General features: G+C 42.0%; 1 protein-coding gene across 5 annotated transcripts in view; it reads left to right on the top strand.

Annotated features, from left to right (window-relative positions):
- The window catches only part of kank4 (KN motif and ankyrin repeat domains 4), a 78380-nt gene extending 70201 nt beyond the window's left edge, over positions 1-8179 (top strand). For all 5 annotated transcript variants that reach the window (XM_040013603.1, XM_040013601.1, XM_040013604.1 and 2 more), the window contains exons 6-10: positions 2199-2283; positions 2377-2596; positions 2716-2858; positions 3206-3406; positions 4866-8179. In XM_040013603.1, coding sequence (XP_039869537.1) covers positions 2199-2283; positions 2377-2596; positions 2716-2858; positions 3206-3406; positions 4866-4985 — 769 coding nt within the window. In that variant the 3' untranslated portion in view covers positions 4986-8179. The remainder of the gene's footprint in view (positions 1-2198; positions 2284-2376; positions 2597-2715; positions 2859-3205; positions 3407-4865) is intronic.
- The last annotated feature ends 10049 nt before the right edge of the window (positions 8180-18228 follow it).

Below are 18228 nucleotides of genomic sequence, written 5' to 3'. Positions count from 1 at the left end.
TGCACTTTATGTGTTTCTCATAAATGTAACTGAGGATTGGGTCTGCTATGATACCAAATGGTTTCTCCATGAACTGCTATTTGGTATTATTTTACAAATATAGAACAAAAATAACCACATTTGCAGAATTTGCTAGAAGCAGTGTTGGGTTGTTACTCAAAAAAGTTGTTGCACTTGTTACTTGTTACACTACTCATTACTTTTTTGCAATGACCAGAAACAAATTGGCACTTAATTACCAGTTATAGAAACCTCAGTCTACAGTTCCACAAACCAGCAAATATACTTATGTTAAGGACACAATACATAGGATCATTCTTTTACTATTTATGAGCACAAAACCATCAACACAAAGCAAAAATGAAAACCAGCCAAAAAGGCTTTAAAGCAATCACCAGAGTAATTCTACTGTACAAACACATACAGTGAAAAACTGAGGCTTAAAGCTGCTTTTGTTACTTGTTGAAGTTCAGGCTCTGGCTGCAGGACTGGGGTCAGCATGCATTCAGCTTATATCATATAAATATCACTTTGGGTTTTTCATTACCTTTGCTGACATATCTGTGCAGAGCCAAGCTTTTGTTATCCTTGTTATGCTCCTGTTTTTGCCCTGGAGGCAGTTTGCACTTCACCATTGTACACCTAAATGCCCATATCTCCACTCCTGAAGAGCTCTAGACCGCTCCACAAGTTTTCTCCCCCTGCACGCAAACTTAAATTAGCTGATTGTAGTGCAAGTTTTTCACTTTATTTCCCTCATTTTATGACTACAGCCAGCATAAATATATTGATGGATCAAGCTTAGATTTTTTCTGGTTTATGCTACTTAGTTATCACAGGCACTGTGAACGGTACAATATTACCTTTACACCCTGAAAGAAAAAACAAATTCACAACTTATCAATTAACAAAGCAGTTGCCAGTAAATCAAGCTATATAGAGGTTTGTTGGCCATTATAAAAAGAGCTGTGCTATACTAAATGGTATCTTTATCTTTAAATGATTAATCTTTAAATTGACAATGCTGTATTAAACATTTATTTCGACACCGACAGCAATACGTAACCTTTTAAAAAACCTATCAACACCTTGATCAAACTACTGAAGGCTCAGATTCAAACTGTTAAACTTCTGAATTTATATCGCTGGTAAATACTTAATTTTAAACACAAGATGGTTTTTAGTGTTAAATGTTACTAAATATTTATGTGTGTAAATTCTCTAAATAGAGACTGCATTCTCTGCTCACAGGTACAAATATTGGAACAGTCATTCGTATGCAGCCTTATCTGATATAGTTGGTATAGGACAGGCGCTGAATAATGCTTCATGCATGCACCGGAGGCATTACATTGGGACTTTGACTTACATGCATGGGAATTCAGTTAATACACACTCATGCTTTTTTAAATCTTGTGCACATTCATCGCCATAAATGTGTTTGTAATATATATACACACTAAACTGACATTTCAATTCAATTCAGTTTTATTTATATAGCGTCAAATCACAACAACAGTCACATCAAGGCGCTTTATATTGCACAGTAGATCGTACAATAATAAAATGGCAACATTTGTCGCCACAAGTACACTGTAAGCTTCACACAAGCACACACATATTCCAACTTGCAACTAAACTCCTTGATTAAGGGTGCTCAATAGTCACACAGACGTACTTTGTTCTAGGACAAAGCAAATAACTAGCAGTGTTGTCTTCCCTGTCATTGACTGATCACTTATCAGTCTCAGGTATGCAGACAGGGCTGATGGCCATGGGCCCAGGCAGTGAGGAGAAAGCAGGACTTATATTAACTCATCATTCAGCACCTGTCTGATCATTCCTGTGGGTATGTGCAGGATGTGCTTCTATATGTGTATAGGTGTTATAGCTGGAAAGCTAGTACAGGTCACATTGTGACCCACTCAGGCTTGATGCTCAGTTTGCGTGATGGATGGCCAGTTTGAGCGCTCTCTGGATATTAATGGGTGGTGAATCAGAGCAAACTGTAACTGTTGAGGTTTGCGTGTGCCATCAATGTGTCAGACTGTTGAGTGATGTGAGTAAGCCACGGAGGCGTGCAAGCCATTTTTTCTTGTATTTTCTTGTTATCATTTCTGACAGAATTTAGACATGAACCACAGAAGCTGGCTTGGCCATACTTAATCCCTGCTGTGTTGTATGGTTTTGGTTTTCAGGGGAAAAGTCGACAAGGGGTTTATAGACGCATGCCTTTATGTAAAGGACCGCATGGAGGAGGTTTCATCCCCAGATAAAGAAATGGTAAGGATTTCTTTGATTGGACTTAATAGAATCGAACCCCGCTTTACTATGGTAAGTTTTTGTTTTTCCATTGTTTTCTGTCTCTCTCCTCAGCGCCAGGTTTTAGTGGTGCTCTACCAGGAGTGGTTCAGAGTCTCCAGTCAAAAAGACTCACAGGCAGATACTGTCAGATTATACCTGCGACAAGTGGGGATGACCACACCCACTCTCCTGCCATATGTTGTTAACTTGACAGACGGCAATGGGAATATGGCTCTTCACTACAGCGTGTCACACTCCAACTTCCCTGTGGTCAAACTGCTGCTGGATACCGGTGAGACGGAAAGGCACACAGAACGACAAATCCAACTAAAAAACTAAAAGATTATAACTGTGCAAACGTTTTGTTTCTCATCTCTTTTACTCACTCCATCACTTTCTGTGTACATTCAGGCCTGTGCGAAACAGACAATCTCAATAAGGCAGGCTATACTCCAGTGATGCTGGCTGCTCTGACGGCTGCTGAGAGCCCCGATGATCTTGAAGTGGCACAGCAACTGTTGAAAGTGGGAGATGTCAACGCACGCTCCAGACAGGTGTGTATACAGACGGCAGTTGCACTTAGACGCTGGATGAACTAAAAATAAAACGGATATCAAACAGTTTGGTGTGTTGTACAAATAAAATAAAATAGAAAAAGGAAGTAAATACATGTCCTCAACTGCAAGACATCCTTTAGTGGAGACCATACAGGAATCATGAAAAGGACTGCAGAAGCAAATCAAGGTCACCAGAACGAAAATTTATGCATGTTTGTATAACAAGTTAATGTACTATTTAACTCTTTCTCTCTCTGTCTGCATGTAAGATATACATATCTTCCCATCATTCCTGCCCTCTCACTGTTTAATTCTAATCTCTGTTTTTCTCACTCTTTTTCTAGGCGGGCCAGACAGCACTCATGCTTGCGGTGAGCCATGGCCGCGTTGCCATGGTGAAGCTGCTCCTGAGCTGCGGCGCGGATGTAAATGCCCAGGACCGCGAGGGCTCAACGGCCCTGATGTGTGCCAGCGAGCACGGGCACACGCACATCGCTCGCCTGCTGCTGGAGACAGGTCGCTGTGATACCAGCCTCAAAGATAAGGTATAGCTTTAGGTTGTGCAGTTAAAATCAGGCCATTTAGTGGCTTGTTGTAAACTTGTAGATGTTTTACTTCTCGTTTATGAGACTTTCAGCAATTAATTTCAGCACGTAATTCTTCGCTGTTCGCATTCGACTAATGGTCACATGGCTTTTACCACCTGGTTCGCTCAAAAATGCAGACTGTGGGCTCTCAGTAAGGTTATAGGGATATGGGAACTGATGGCTGGCCCACACAAAGTAGATTGATTGTTCAGCCTGGTGCATTGATTTCTCCAGTTTGTAGATTCCCCAGTCAGAGAGTGATCACATCATGGCCGGTGCTTTACGCTGCCGAAGCACTTCTGTAATGAGAGCAGTCCTAGAAACACAGAGGCAAATGGACTGGCTGCGTTAAATGGAGAGCAAAGACACTTAGTGTCCTGTGGCAAAAACAGGATGGATGCAGGTGTGGAGGTGAGTCTTTGTAAATGCCACAGGAAGAGTAGCAACAGTGTTGCAACAAACACCGTGCTGCGTCTTACCCCAAAACAACATTAAAAGTAGGCACCGTATGTGATACAGAACATTTATGCTCATGTCTCAGGATGTGGCCTAATAGAATTAAAAGAAGGAGGAAAAAACACAAAGGTAATCTGCAAAAATATTCTTGCAGAATCCTGACATTGCAGATCTGTCAGCTGTATCATTTGACTGACGTCTTGGCATCAAGTGCATTTCTTAAACTGTAAGGAGATGTGCTTGCAAGTGATTGCATTCTGAAGAGCGTTTGTAGCAGCGGGTTGGGGAGATTGTTATCCGTAAGGACGCAAGCACCGATAAGCGTTCTTATTTCTGATAATTGCTGGTAGAGCGCGACTTGAGTGCTTGCCATAAATCCTCGCACGGTACATAATTACAGCACAAGCCCGACAGCGTTTATTTATTTTACTTTGCTGCATTAAAAAAACAACAACATTGTTGTAATCTGTGCATATTAATTTTTAAAAATATGCTTGCAAGAAAATAAAGATGATCAAATAAGTAAGTAGGTGACAGTGGCAGTGATTAGATATTTGAGTGCATTTTCAAGAGATCAATCACATACTGGTCACAGTGTGTTATCCCTGTCGCTACTTTATCATATTGCCTGTGCAATAAGTAACAACACAAGATGAAAATACACAAAAAAATACTCTAAATATTCTTACATATGTTTCATAAGCAAAATGCAAGGTTTACCTGTATTAAGCTTAACATCAATACAAAACATCCCAGGCTTAAAACCTTTATTATTTCAGAGACAATTGCTGTAGGATGTAAAAAGGGTTTATTAGTATACAGAGTCAGGGCAGGTTCAGCATGCACCATACTCCTGATGTTCAGTTACTAGAGAATATGTTTAGCCCAAAACAACACTGCCACTGTGTGGTTCAAAAAAGTCACTGCAGTGTTTTGAAACGTCTGGTTTTTTTCCCCCCAGAACGGTCAGACGGCTCTGTTGGTGGCAGAAGGAGCCTCTCAACAAGACATAATTGACCTTCTGAAGGCCAACGCTGAGGTCCAAACGTCTGAGTCCACAAGCACCGCAGACCTCCTCTGAGTCAGAGTTCTCCAAACCATCCCAGCTCGCCATTCAACCGCTCAACTGCTCTGTTTCCGTTAACCGTGGCCGCCAACGTGGGGAGAAAACACTGAAATAAACACACGGTGGTACCGCACACATCATAAGACGTGGCAGGAGCTTTTCTTCCACGTCTATGCCAGTAATGCTGGTGGGTGTCGATGGATATGCTGCATCAACCGCTCAGGTCCACAGCTGAGGGTCCCGACAGCCTGATGAGAAGACGTTTCCACAGTGTCATGTGTGACTGACGGGATGTTAAGTAGGACACAGGGTGAGACTATAAAGCAGGACAACACATTGGGCGGCCTAGCAAGTGGACAGAGAGAGCCTCTGAACTGCTGCTTCCTATCATCAGCTAACTCTTAAAGCAAAATACTAAGCACATGACCTACCTTTGCAAATATAGAATATGAAATAATACATTATTTCTATTTTTTTCCCTTTCATGACATTGAAATCAGTCTTTACATATTTGGACATAAGCCATTATTGAGGACATACTTTATGTAGAATAGATTATAATCACAAAAACTGTATTTTCTACTGCACTTTTTTTTAAATTGTTGATGTGTTTCGTAAATAGTCCTCTATAATATTGGTGTCCAGATGAAATTATATATCTCCGAAAAGCATTCATTAGGAATTTAAATAACAGAATATAACTTATAACAGAATATATTTGACATTCAGTGTATCGTTTTTGCCGTAGTACCCATCGCTTTTCACATGTGGGACATGGGTGCTCATCAGCTGTGTGTTAATGAGAAACAAATCCTTTCTGTGGGACATTAAACTATTTTTTATAACCACAACATGACCAGGCTGAAGAAAGACAACGCTCTTCTGTTATGAAGATTGTACTGCATGCCAATACGTTTACTCCCCCTACTGGCTGTCTTATAGTACTAAACAGCAGTATGTTGTAGTACTGTCTGTTCTCATAGCGACTCTCTCTTTCTCTGCATCTCCCGCCTTCAGTTCAAATATATTGTATGCCTTGTTCGCCTACTCGTTTTAAAATCAAACCATGTATGCAACTGCTACAAAATGCACAATGAATGTCAGGCTGGCTGTGACACATTCCAGGAAATTAATGTAGCAAGTTTAAATACACTGGCATGGGCTTTACGACTAACAGACACAGACTGTCAGTGGATGTGGCAGACATTGGAATGAGTCTGGTTATATATATTACGCGTGGCAAGACACATCGTCTCGTCCTTGCTTTCGTGAGGTCTCATTTCATAAACAGTAAGACAACATGGTAAATCTGACCCGAGGTTTGAAGGTAGGGCTGGGACTTGGGTTTGCGTTTTAAGAAGCAATAGCAATTGAATACTACCTTACTGTCAGTCATAAAGTAGGTCGAGTGAGTGACCTTGGTCGAGCCTTAATCAGAAAACAGAAGACATAAGATGTTTTCCACAGTGTTGATGTTTTTGTACCGCAAACCTACGTTCGTATTCCTGAGCTAATATAAAGCAGGAGTAGCGGTCTTTAAAATAAAGTTTACAGTTTCCCACTCAGTGACCGCTGCTGATGTCAAACAGTCCCGTATGTTTACAGTTAAATGAAATGCTGAAATGATACAACAGAATGGCATAAAATGATCTGTAATATAACATTATTATTATTATTAATTTTAGATAATTCATGTAGTTCATGGACTGCAAAGGAAATAGGGGGAGTAAGCCTAAATTAGAAAAGAAAATTGATAGGCAAATCGATCAAGTTCATTGTAAGCCTCTCTTTTCACCTGATTATGATCATATTTATGACTACTCTGATCTTTGTTCTCTTTTTTAAAGAGTTGGAGGTGGGATTTAAAGGGGAATACCACTTACTACTTTAACAACTGCCATATATGTGACCTATGACCATGATCCAGTCTGAATTTACAAAAGAAAAAAAGCTACACTCCAGACAGCTAACAAAAGGAAACGCTGAACATTTTTCTAGCATACAGACAAATCAAACCTATCAGCTGTTATTATCATTTATTAATAAAACTGGATTAGCAGTTGAATATTTTGGCCATAGTGATACATCATGTCATTGGAATACATTACCATTTTGTCTTAATTGGTATTAATTTGGGGGGTTTTTTGCAGTGGGGTTTGTCATTCTAGTTAATGTTTTCGGACACAAATATAAAAATATGTAGACTGACCATGACGCAGGACTCATTTTAAATGAAGTATATTATATAGATCTATATACTTTGACTTATATAGTACATTTACACAAGAAAATACCTTTTTTCACACTGACTTAGTAATCAGATAAGTATTTGTGGGGGCTCACAAAGTAGCACAGGTTCTCTCCACAACGACGCTGCATTCACACAACATCAGTAAATCTCAATGTTAACTCTGTGCAGCGCATCTGATCATCACTGACTGTCTGTGTATGAAGGAACAAAAATAAGAGTCTCTGTACAGCCGTAGCTTCCTGCATTGCAGACAGCCAAAGGACGATCGAGAGGGCGCTGCGAGAATTATCTGGTGAATCTGGTCTTCCGTGCCTGCGTATAAGTCTCTATGAAAATCTATATGTTTAATCCCCTGTGACCCAGATATTATAAGGTTTCACATGAGCACCAAAGAATTGAAACCAAATCTGTTTCACACGGGACTAAATATGTATGTTATCTGTTCCTGTAAACCCAGCCAAATATATGTATATGTACATACAGTATTGTGAAAAGTATATAACAAGTATTGTCTGACAGTTTGCTCTAAGATTACAGTATTTATTCCAAATGCTATATTTTTTATCGTATAATATACCTATGTATGCATGGACAAATATTCAAGTGATACAGCTCAATGGGAATTTTGAATGACTGAAAACTGTACTGAGTATACCCTGATGATGTGATCATTTAACTTATCTTTCATCGGTTGGGTGGTTATAGTACATAGTGTGATTTGACGAGGTTGTGGACTGTCATGTGTCCTTTAATGCTACTCTTGACATTTCAGATCTGACACTGACTTAAGCTATGAGAGCAACGTCTCCCTTGTTTGAATATCAAAGTGGAAATCCGAGCCGACGTACATGACAGAGTCAAATGTAAAAAGTTGTACCTCTCTGTAATATTCCTTGTACAACAGGCTTGTATGTTACAAACCAGAGAATTAATTCTAAATAAATAAATGATAAACTCATGTTGTCGCATATGATTTTTTCTTTTTTAAAGCAACCACAAAGCTGTGACAGACATGATTAATTACACATTCGGGCCATTCAGGCGAAAGTATACAAAAACAGTTTCTGTCGGAAGATGTGAAAAAGTAAGTACATCCCAATGAAAACAGTTTTTGTCTCATGTATTTTAACCAAACCAGTGAGAAGTGCTGAAAACTGCAGTGGCTTGAGTCTGGCTCCAAAATTAAGTATACCTTATGGATAAAATGATAAAATGCCCAACTTCAGGTGCTGGAATGGCTCAGTGGGTTGAGCAGGCTCAACTTTCTAATCTTGTTTAGTCTTTACCTCACAATATAAACCCTGAGGTCACTGTTTTTGTGAATTAGTTCCATATAAATAACATAAAATACATTTATAACTCTGGAAACATCCCACTGATAAAATGTGATATACTCAAACAAATCACATAAAATGTTACAGACATGCAGCCCTGTGTGCACCCTGTGATACATGAGCTTGCAGAATTACTTTTAGCAGCAATAACTTGAAGTAATTGTTTTCTGTATGGCTTTAACAGTCTCTCACATCACTGTTGAGGAACCATTCTTCTTTTGCACTCTTGCTTCAGTTCATTGAAGTTTGAGGGTATTCATTCATGCTCAGCTCTCTTATGTTTCCACCACAGCCTTTCAATCGAGTTGAGATTTGAACATTGACTGAGCCATTGCAGCACCTTGATTCTTTTCATGCCGCTGTGTTTGGGTCCTGTTGCATGACCCAGTTTGTGCCAAGCTTCAGCGGTCAGATTTGATTCCAGAATACTTTGGTTTACTGGAGTTTATGGTCAACTTAATGACTGCAAAGTACCTACATCCTGGTTCTGACAAACAAGCTCAAATCATCACCATTCCACCACCATGCTTGAAAGTTGATATGAGGGGTGCTGTAATTTTCACCAAACAAATCTCCACTTCGGTCCGGTCTTTCCAAAGGACATTGTTCAAGAAGTCTTGCAATATATTCAGATATTTATTTTCCATAACAAAGCTGTCTTGTTATGTTATTTTTTTTTTAGAAAGAACACACTTTCTCTTGTCAACCCTTCCAAACAAGCTATATTTGTTCAGCCTTTCTCTGATTATACTCTCATGAACTCTAATGTGCCCGTAGAGTCTGAGATGTAACTCTTGGGAGTTTTGCAATTTTATCTGAGCATTCAATGGTCTGAGCTTGGAGTGAATTTGCTGGGACATCCACTCCTGGAAAGATTATGGCATTCTGTTATGGCACACCTGAATGCTTCAAGCCAGCTAACTGATCAAAACTTATATAGCAGCATCTGGGTAATAATCAATTTCTATGGAAGCAGCAAGTGTCAAGTATTGGTAGGTGATTTAGGAAAAGTAACCCTTATTTAGACTGTAGTCCTGAATCCAAAACCCCAAAACAAGTCTATGACCTGATGAGCTAAGTCTAAAATGCAAAATCCATTAGATAAAGTAGCTAACTAAATCCAAACATCAGCAAGGAAACACCCATTTAACAGATACTGAGACAAAGACAACAGGGAACAAAGCACTATTCATACACAAGAAGGCAATTAGAGGACAGTGAACACATTTGCGTAACAAGAGGCAGATGATAGGAATCAAAGGCAATGAAACAGGAAAAAAGATCAAAGTAAAATCAAGTAAAATTAAGACATTAGAGACAAGTCTACAAAAACTGAAAAAGTAAACACAAAACAAACTGAGAATCAAACAGAAAAGACTCAACACAGAAAAAGCCCTCACAGATTGAAAACCTCCACCAATCCAGCTCACTGTCTGTGCAGTATTGTCAGGCCCCTGGGTCTGAGCGACCCAGGGACCCTGAGCAGTTATAGACTAGTATTACAATATATGTGTTTTGGAATTGCTGTCCCTCGTTCTCCCTGCTTGTAGATATATGTGTGTGGATGCAGGTGTTTCTGTAAGCACTCGTTTACAGGCATGTTCAGGCCTGGTGGGTGTGGCCCTGGGAGGTGATTGGCCACACCTAAAGACCGTGACACACCTGTAGCTGATCAAGCCTTGTCGGAGGAGCTACTTGAGAGTGTGGTAGAGCTTTCTCCGACGTGGGATCATTGCGTGGTTTCACGTTAGGCTCTTGACCAGTTCCTAGTTTAAAGTCTGCTGCATTATGGTGTGTTTGACGGCTGCCTCTCTCTTATGTTCCCAGGAGTAGCGGGGAGACGAGAGGACAGCGAGCACGGGGTGCTCATCGCGGAGAAGCGGAGACAGAAACACTAGCACTGGGAAGAGGACACGTCACGGGAGTCGGGAGAGCACGGGGATTTATTGTCATGTTCTTCCATCACTGTAAATAAACACAATGCTAAGCACACAGAACTCTGGCTGATTGGGACCCACACCCAGTTTCACACCTTGGCTCAGGCGATTAGAGGATCATCAGGGGGTCCTTTTGTCCCTTTGTGGGGGGATACTCCCACTAGGTTTATATCTGGGACTCTCCACCATTTGACCTTAGAACTGAAGAAGCTTCTCGGATGAGAGGTGAAACGTCTTCAAGTAACTTAAAGAAGTCCAGGCGCTTTTCTTTGCAAGCTCCTTTGACTAAACACACAGAGCTCCGCGCCTGGGTCCTCCTTCCCTACACCCCCACGGTTTGCCCTGCCAAACCGTGACAAGTATTTACTTTTAATATTGTATATTATATAATATTGTATTTTGTATCATCACAACACAGCTGTATGTGATATAAAGAGGGAGATGACACACAGGCGTAGAAGGCTACATTTAAATTAAATTAAATAAAGAAACCCAAATAGTATAAACAGTTGTCAGCATATCAGTATTCAGCCATGGCTGAATGCTATATATTGCACCTGAGCCTGGCCTGCTCAGGTGTGCTGCAGCTACTCCCAGAAAGAGACACAGGCAACTATGAAGATAATCTATAATCATCTGGTCTAGATGACTTACCTATTTGCTCATCCCATGGTTTGGTTTTTCAGCCCATTTAACTTTTTATGGGCTGAAAAAGTATTTTCCATCAACTGAGAAAACAGCTCCAACACTTTGGTTGCTATTTAATTAAAATATGTATCTGTTCGTGATTTAAAAATAATAATTGAACAGTGCATAAAAACTTTAAAATAAGATTTTTAAGATATGCATATTTTAGTGGTACACCCATTCTTATTTTTTCCCCCCTTTTCCCGAAACACAATCTGTTCATATTCCCGTCTGTTTTTCGAATGTAGGGGCTCAGCACCAACAGCGTTGGACTGTGAAATAAAAGCAGTGGCCAGCAGATGGCGGTATAATCCCACGGTACACTCACACAGGACGAAGAAGAGCAAGCTGAGACGTTCATTTCCCAGTGTTTCATCGCTCAGCCACAAACAGTTTTTCTTATTGATCTCTTAAAGATAATTTGCATCTCATTTTTCAAAAATATGATTGGCTTTTTTAATTAATTAATTTATTTAGATTTGTTTTGAGAATATTTGTTTGGTGTTCGATGTCTGAATTAGTTAGCTTTCTTATGACCTTCATGATTGAAAATTACGTCATATTTCCCTTGCAGTTTTAGTGTTAGCATAGTATTATTACTACCTGCTGCCCAAACCTTATGTTTGTGAGGTGCAGCCAATCAGAGGAGAATGTTGGATGGTTTCAGACAGTGGACAACATCAGGGGCTTCACATAGGATTGGAAGAAGCTAAATAATGAATATGTTTTAACTGTGTGTTACATCCTGTGAGGCTGTGGGAGTGTGTGGGCGTGGTGTTGTCTTCTCCCTCTCCTCCTCCTTCTTTCTTGCCCCTCCCCTTGTCTCTCTCCGCCCCTGCCTTCTCCTTTAGCACACACCTGCTGCTCATCTGCCCTCGTTTACCACCAATTACCCTCAGAGGTGATAGAAGCTGGAGAAGAGCAGTGTGGAGGTGTGGGAGAGGCTTCTGGTGGAGTTCTTCTGTGTTGGTCAGTAGTGATGGGCAGATGAAGCTTCATGAAGCACTGAAGCTTTTCATCCAATTGGTTCACCCCAGCGCAAAGCTTCTTGAAGCTTCATTTGCTCTAGTAGGACACCTACTGGACGTAAAAATATTAGTTGGCATGAATTTGAAGAGTGTGGCCTTTTGCACACAGCCTGTAAATGTCAACAACAAAAGGAGTGTGTAAAACATGTATATTGTAGTGATGGCAGTATACTGTGTATATTTATACTGGCAGTATGGAAAATGATTATTTGGAAATGCTTAAAATGGAAATGATCATTTACTGTAAGGTGAGGTGTGGTTGGGGTGTGGACAGTGGTTGCGCTTTTGTAACTTTGAGGTATGGACAGCTACACACTGAGGCCTCAGTCCTACCTGTTCACATTTTATTCTGTAAAAACTAAATTTTCACTGCTTTTATGGCCTTTTTAGTGGGGAGAACATAGCTAGGATTTAATGGTTTAACAAATCTTTTGAATCCTTTGTCCTCCACAATGCTAAATGGCTGGGAGTCCTCGATCACCATGCTAACCAGGTCTTCATCTATTTGAGATTATTGTCTTTCCTCAGGAGAACAAAGACAAAACACAAATATAAATATCACACACGTAACTTATAACAGTTGTATAATATTGTTATATCATTTAGTAACATTACTGCATGCTATATTATCATTGCATTTGATGGCTCACCTGGTCTTGCTCCACAATCGGTGTTCCCCTTATTCTCATGCAAAGCTCTGTAGTGCCTAAGCATGGATGAGGTGTTGTTGTTATATCCCAGCTCCCTGGCACATAGCACTTCACCTTGTACAAAAGTAAAGACAGCATAACATAAATTGTATTGCACCATCAGTATTATGAAAATACATCTTCTGTAGAAATCTACATACCTTGTTGGGAGGAATAAGATCAAAATGTTCCCACACAGGGGAGGACATCCTCCTCTTCTTAGCTGGCTCCATTCTCTCCTGACTTTCTCTCCTCACTCTCATAAACCTCCAAACTCTCACTAACCGCAACTCTCCATCAAACACCCACATTTTGAATGAAGTCTGAGGGGTTTATATCGCTGTCATAGCTCGCGGCAAAGTTCGAACCACTTCATGAACCAGTCACGTGGCACAGCGAGGCTTCGGACGTCATCATTTTCAGGTCCTCCCATAAATGAAGCAAGCCTCGATACGCGCATCGCGGAAACGCCCCCTCCATTACTCGACACACGCTTCGAAGCCTCGATACAGAACGTCACATCACTATTGGTCAGTGTGTGATACTGGTTTAGGTATGGAAAAGGCCTGCTGTGTGTGACCAGCCCCACCGTGTGTGGCTCTTTGTGAGTAGTTCTTAGCTGAGTGGTGTTTTCCCTTAAGTGACGGCGGCCTCCATTAGTTTGTTTGGCCTGCCTGGGTATTGTTACTAGCAGCGTTGCTGTCTTTTCCGTTGAAGCCTTGTTTTCTTTTGTCGAAGTGGTCACTATCTCTTTGGGTTGACCTGTCTGATTTATCATTAAAGCAGCGGTGCTGTCTCTTTTTTTTGTTATTATTTATATGATTGTTGAGTTAATTGATTATAATAAAGATATATTTTGTGTTAACTACCTCTGCCTGGTGTTCTTTTTGTTTCACCTGGATCCAACTGTTACTGTCCCCCACCCTCTTCGCCTAGCTTTCATGTGGGGACATAACAAAGTGGGGGCTCATCCGGGATTGGAATGAAAGGAATTGAGTTGATTATGAGTGTGAACAGGTGTTTGTGTGTTGTGTGAGGGTCATTTGACTAGCTGCTGCTCTCCCCGGCTAGCACAGGGGAGTGTCTAGCTGAGCATTTGCTCTTCCTTCGGACACTCGTTTTTTGTTTTGCCTTTGTTATTTTCGGAGCAAACCTGGGTGCGGATTAATTCTCTGAGGGTAGGCTTTTCGGTGCCTTTGGCACTTGATGGTTTCCCTTTAAAGTGGCCTCGAGCCTGGTACGCTCCAGAAGCTAGGTCAGGCTAAATTCTGAGTAGGCAGGACTGGGGGGCGTGTGGGCAGAATTTTAGTTAATGGTTGACTTGACACAACACATTTTATTTTGCCTGTTTTTGGTTCTGTGGTGAAGGTGTTGTGTGGCCCTTTAGTGGTTAGCTTGTGTTTTGCAGGCCGTTCTGAGTTTTCATGGCCACTTTTGATATTTCTGGGTTTACGGCAGAGCCGTCGCTTGCCCTGCTGGATGTTTGTAGGAAGAGGGATCTGCATGAGGTGGCAACATATTACGGGATCAGTGTCTCCACTGGTCTACACAAAGCGACGCTGAAGGCTGCTCTAGTGTCTGGGTTGTTGGAGAAGGGGGTGGTTGTAAGGCGAGAACCCCCGAGCACACCTAGTCCGGCTGGACCAAGTGCAGCGCCTCATGTTCCAAGCCAGGTCGTAGAACCATCAGTGTCTACACCTGTGGGCCAGGGGCGGGCCAATGACACTGCCCCGTTTTGATCCGCTCTCCACCCAGTCATCAGAGGGTTCTAAGCAGGATGCTAGGCTCAAAGTCCGTCTGGCTCGTCTCCAGCTGGAAAAGGAGCAGCGTGAGAGAGCGTTCCAGCTGAAAAGGGAGAGCTTAGGCGTTTGGACGTGGAACTGGCTCGGGCTAGGGAGGTTGAGCTGATGAAGGTGGAGGCGGAGACTAAGGTCAAGCTGCGACAGCTGGAACTCCAGCAGGCCTCCTCCCCTCCTGTGGTGGCTTCGCTGTCACAGACAGAGATACAGTTTGATGTGGGAAGGAATAGTCGTCTGGTCCCTGTATTTCGTGACACTCAGGTGGAGATTTATTTTGAATCATTTGAGCGGATAGCGACAGCCTTGCGTTGGCCGCGGGATGCGTGGGCCATCCTGCTGCAGTGCAAGCTGGTGGGCAAGGCGCAGGAAGTTTGTTCCTCGTTGTCCGCTGAATGCAGTTTGGACTACGACAAACTGAAAAGTGCAATCCTGTTAGCCTACGAACTAGTCCCCAAGGCTTACAGGCAGCGATTGAAAAAGGTGCAGGGTCAATCCTTCCTGGATTTCGCGAGGGAAAAAGAGTGTCCTCTTTGACCGATGGTGTAGGGCCTGTAAAGCTGCAGACCTAGTTTCGGTACGGGAGTTAATTCTCATTGAGGAATTTAAAAACTGCATCTACGAGCGGACGGCAGTATATCTGAACAAACAGAAGGTCTCCACGTTGCAGCAGGCCGTGACACTGGCTGACGAGTTCGCACTCGTCCATAAAGCCAGTGTTATTAAGCATGAGCGATGCGACACACTAGCGAAGGCTAGTGGTGAGCAAGACACAAGGGGAGAGGTACCTGTGCCTCGTCCCAGGTCAGACCGGAAATGTTTCTACTGTTTTAAATCTGGCCATTTAATAGCGCACTGCGAGGCCTACAGGCGAAGACAGCCAGCTTCAACACCACGTAAGTCAAAAGGGATGGGGCTGATTAAAATCGCTTCTCCTGTTAGCAGACCCCTTAACACTGAGACTCCTGATGAATGTTTTAAACCCTTCATTTTCAAAGGAGCGGTGTCACTCTCTGGTGAGCCTGAAGACGAGCGTACTGTGACCATTTTACGTGACACAGGTGGCTCACAGTCCCTCATACTGGCCAGAGCACTTGCCTTTGATGAAAAGACTGCCAGCGGCATTGATGTTATTGTTAGAGGCGTTGGAATGACTTGGAATGTGCCCGCCCCCCTCCATCAAATTTGGGTGCAGAGTGACCTAGTAAGTGGTATTTTTCCTGTAGCTGTGTGTCCTTGCTTCCCAGTTGATGGCGTGGATTTCATAATGGGCAATGACATTGCAGACGGGAAGGTTTATCCTACCCCAGAGGTCACAAAGACTCCTGACCCAAGTCCTTTGTCAGATGTTTTAAGCCGGCAGCACCCGGATGTATTTCCTGTAGGTGTTCTTACCCGGTCACACGCCCATCGGCAGGGAGAAGTGGTTGACTTGTCAGAGTCAGTGGTTGGCTCTATTTTGGAAAAGGATGTGATGCCCTCCGAGGAGGAGGTGGGTCCTGACGCCAAGGAACTGGCTCTAGAAGTAGCTGAGCCTGCTCCTGAATCCGCAGCCCCCCTCTCCTCACATGGGAGGCCCTTATTATCGCTCAGAAAGAGGACCCGTCGTTAGACAAATGTTTTGCCGCCATAGATGAGTGATTGTCCGACAGGAGACAGGAAGCAGACGTTTGTTGTTTGTGATGGATTGTTAATGCGCAGGTGGACCTCAAAGCCAGGGGAGGACTGGAGTGTAGTCCAACAAATAGTGGTCCCGGCTAGTTTGCGTCAGCACGTGCTACAATTAGCCCATGACCATTCATGGTCAGGACATTTGGGGATAACTAAAACATATGACCGTATTCTGCAGCACTTCTTCTGGCCGGCAATGAAGGCAGATGTTGCGAAGTATTGTAATACTTGTCATACGTGTCAACTGGTGGGCAAACCAAACTGTGCCCCCCGCCCCACTATGTCCAATACCTGCTGTTGGTGAGCCATTTGAACACATTTTGGTCGATTGTGTTGGTCCGTTGCCAAGAACACAGGCAGGTAATCAGTTTTTATTGACCATAATGTGCTTGTCCACGCGGTTCCCCGAAGCAATTCCTCTTCGGAGGATCACCACTGCAAACATTACTAAGGTGCTAATCAAGTTTTTTTTTTTATTTTTTAAACCACCTTTGGTCTCCCAAAAACAGTGCAAACAGACCAGGTAACTAACTTCTTATCCCGAGCATTTAAACAGACTTTAATCTCTCTTGGTATTTCTCATTCTGTGTCCAGTGCTTATCACCCAGAGTTGCAGGGTCTGCTGTGTGTGACCAGCCCCACCGTGCGTGGCTCTTTGTGAGTAGTTCTTAGCTGAATGGTGTTTTCCCTTAAGTGACGGCGGCCTCCATTAGTTTGTTTGGCCTGCCTGGGTATTGTTACTAGCAGCGTTGCTGTCTTTTTCTGTTGAAGCCTTGTTGTTTTCTTTTGTTGAAGTGGTCACTATCTCTTTGGGTTGACCTGTCTGATTTATCATTAAAGCAGCGGTGCTGTCTCTTTTTGTTGTTACTATTTACGATTGTTGAGTTAATTGATTATAATAAAGATATATTTTGCATTAACTACCTCTGCCTGGTGTTCTTTTTGTTTCACCTGGATCCAACTGTTACTGTCCCCCACCCTCTTCGCCTAGCTTTCATGTGGGGACGTAACACTGTGAATGATGCAAAGCTACTTTAATAGAGTCTAGAAATAAATAAAGGAATAGCCATGACTGTTAAAACTAATATTCACATCAGAACTTCAGCTGCAGCATTATTACAGCACAGCAACAGTGCAGTAGATGCGCTGTTTATAACAGGCAACACAAATTTCCGATATTAATCCTGTGGATCCGTCAGAGTAAGATCAGCTGATGATTTTGATGGGACAAAATGTCAAATGCTTCAGGATATTCCACATCAATCAGTCTCCTCTGAAGAGCAGAGTTCTTTTCTTCCACTTGTGGAAGCAAACATAATGAACAATTAGGAGTGCCAATCATCGGATAACCTTGATGATAAGCCATGTTAACCGCTTGATTTCCTCAGGGGCAACGCCTGTGTGAAAACACCTGCTATCAATCAGCATTGTATCCTTCTTTCTTTTTAAAAAAAAAAAATTCCTTTGTTCGCGCTGTTGCCTGAGATTACTGTGGACTCTGTTTTCCCTCGTCTTTGATTCCATTAATGCTGTAAATGTTCTCCCTTATTGATTCGTTAGATTATCAAGTCACTCTAGGCAAAACATTTTTATGAAAAATACAGCTATTATAATCACTCTATATTACAAGTGAGGGCACAGTACAGAAAATGATCTAATTTGTACTAATGGAGGAAGCAGTGTGCTCTTTTAAAGTGTCGGTTTCATGGATACTAAAAGAAATGAAAATCAAACAAGTGATAAACTCATTTAAAGTGCATTTCCCTTTGATGGCTTAATGTTGACATTAAAACAAGGCAGCTACAAAGCATAATAAATTAAAGACTCTGACTTTCAAACCCTAAAAGCTCTTTATTTCATCTTCT

The sequence above is a fragment of the Simochromis diagramma genome, unplaced genomic scaffold (genome assembly GCF_900408965.1).
Source record: "Simochromis diagramma unplaced genomic scaffold, fSimDia1.1 OVJJ01000649.1, whole genome shotgun sequence".
NCBI lineage: Eukaryota > Metazoa > Chordata > Actinopteri > Cichliformes > Cichlidae > Simochromis > Simochromis diagramma.
The sequence above is the reverse complement of the archived record's forward strand: the minus strand, read 5'-3'. Positions and strand labels throughout refer to the sequence as shown.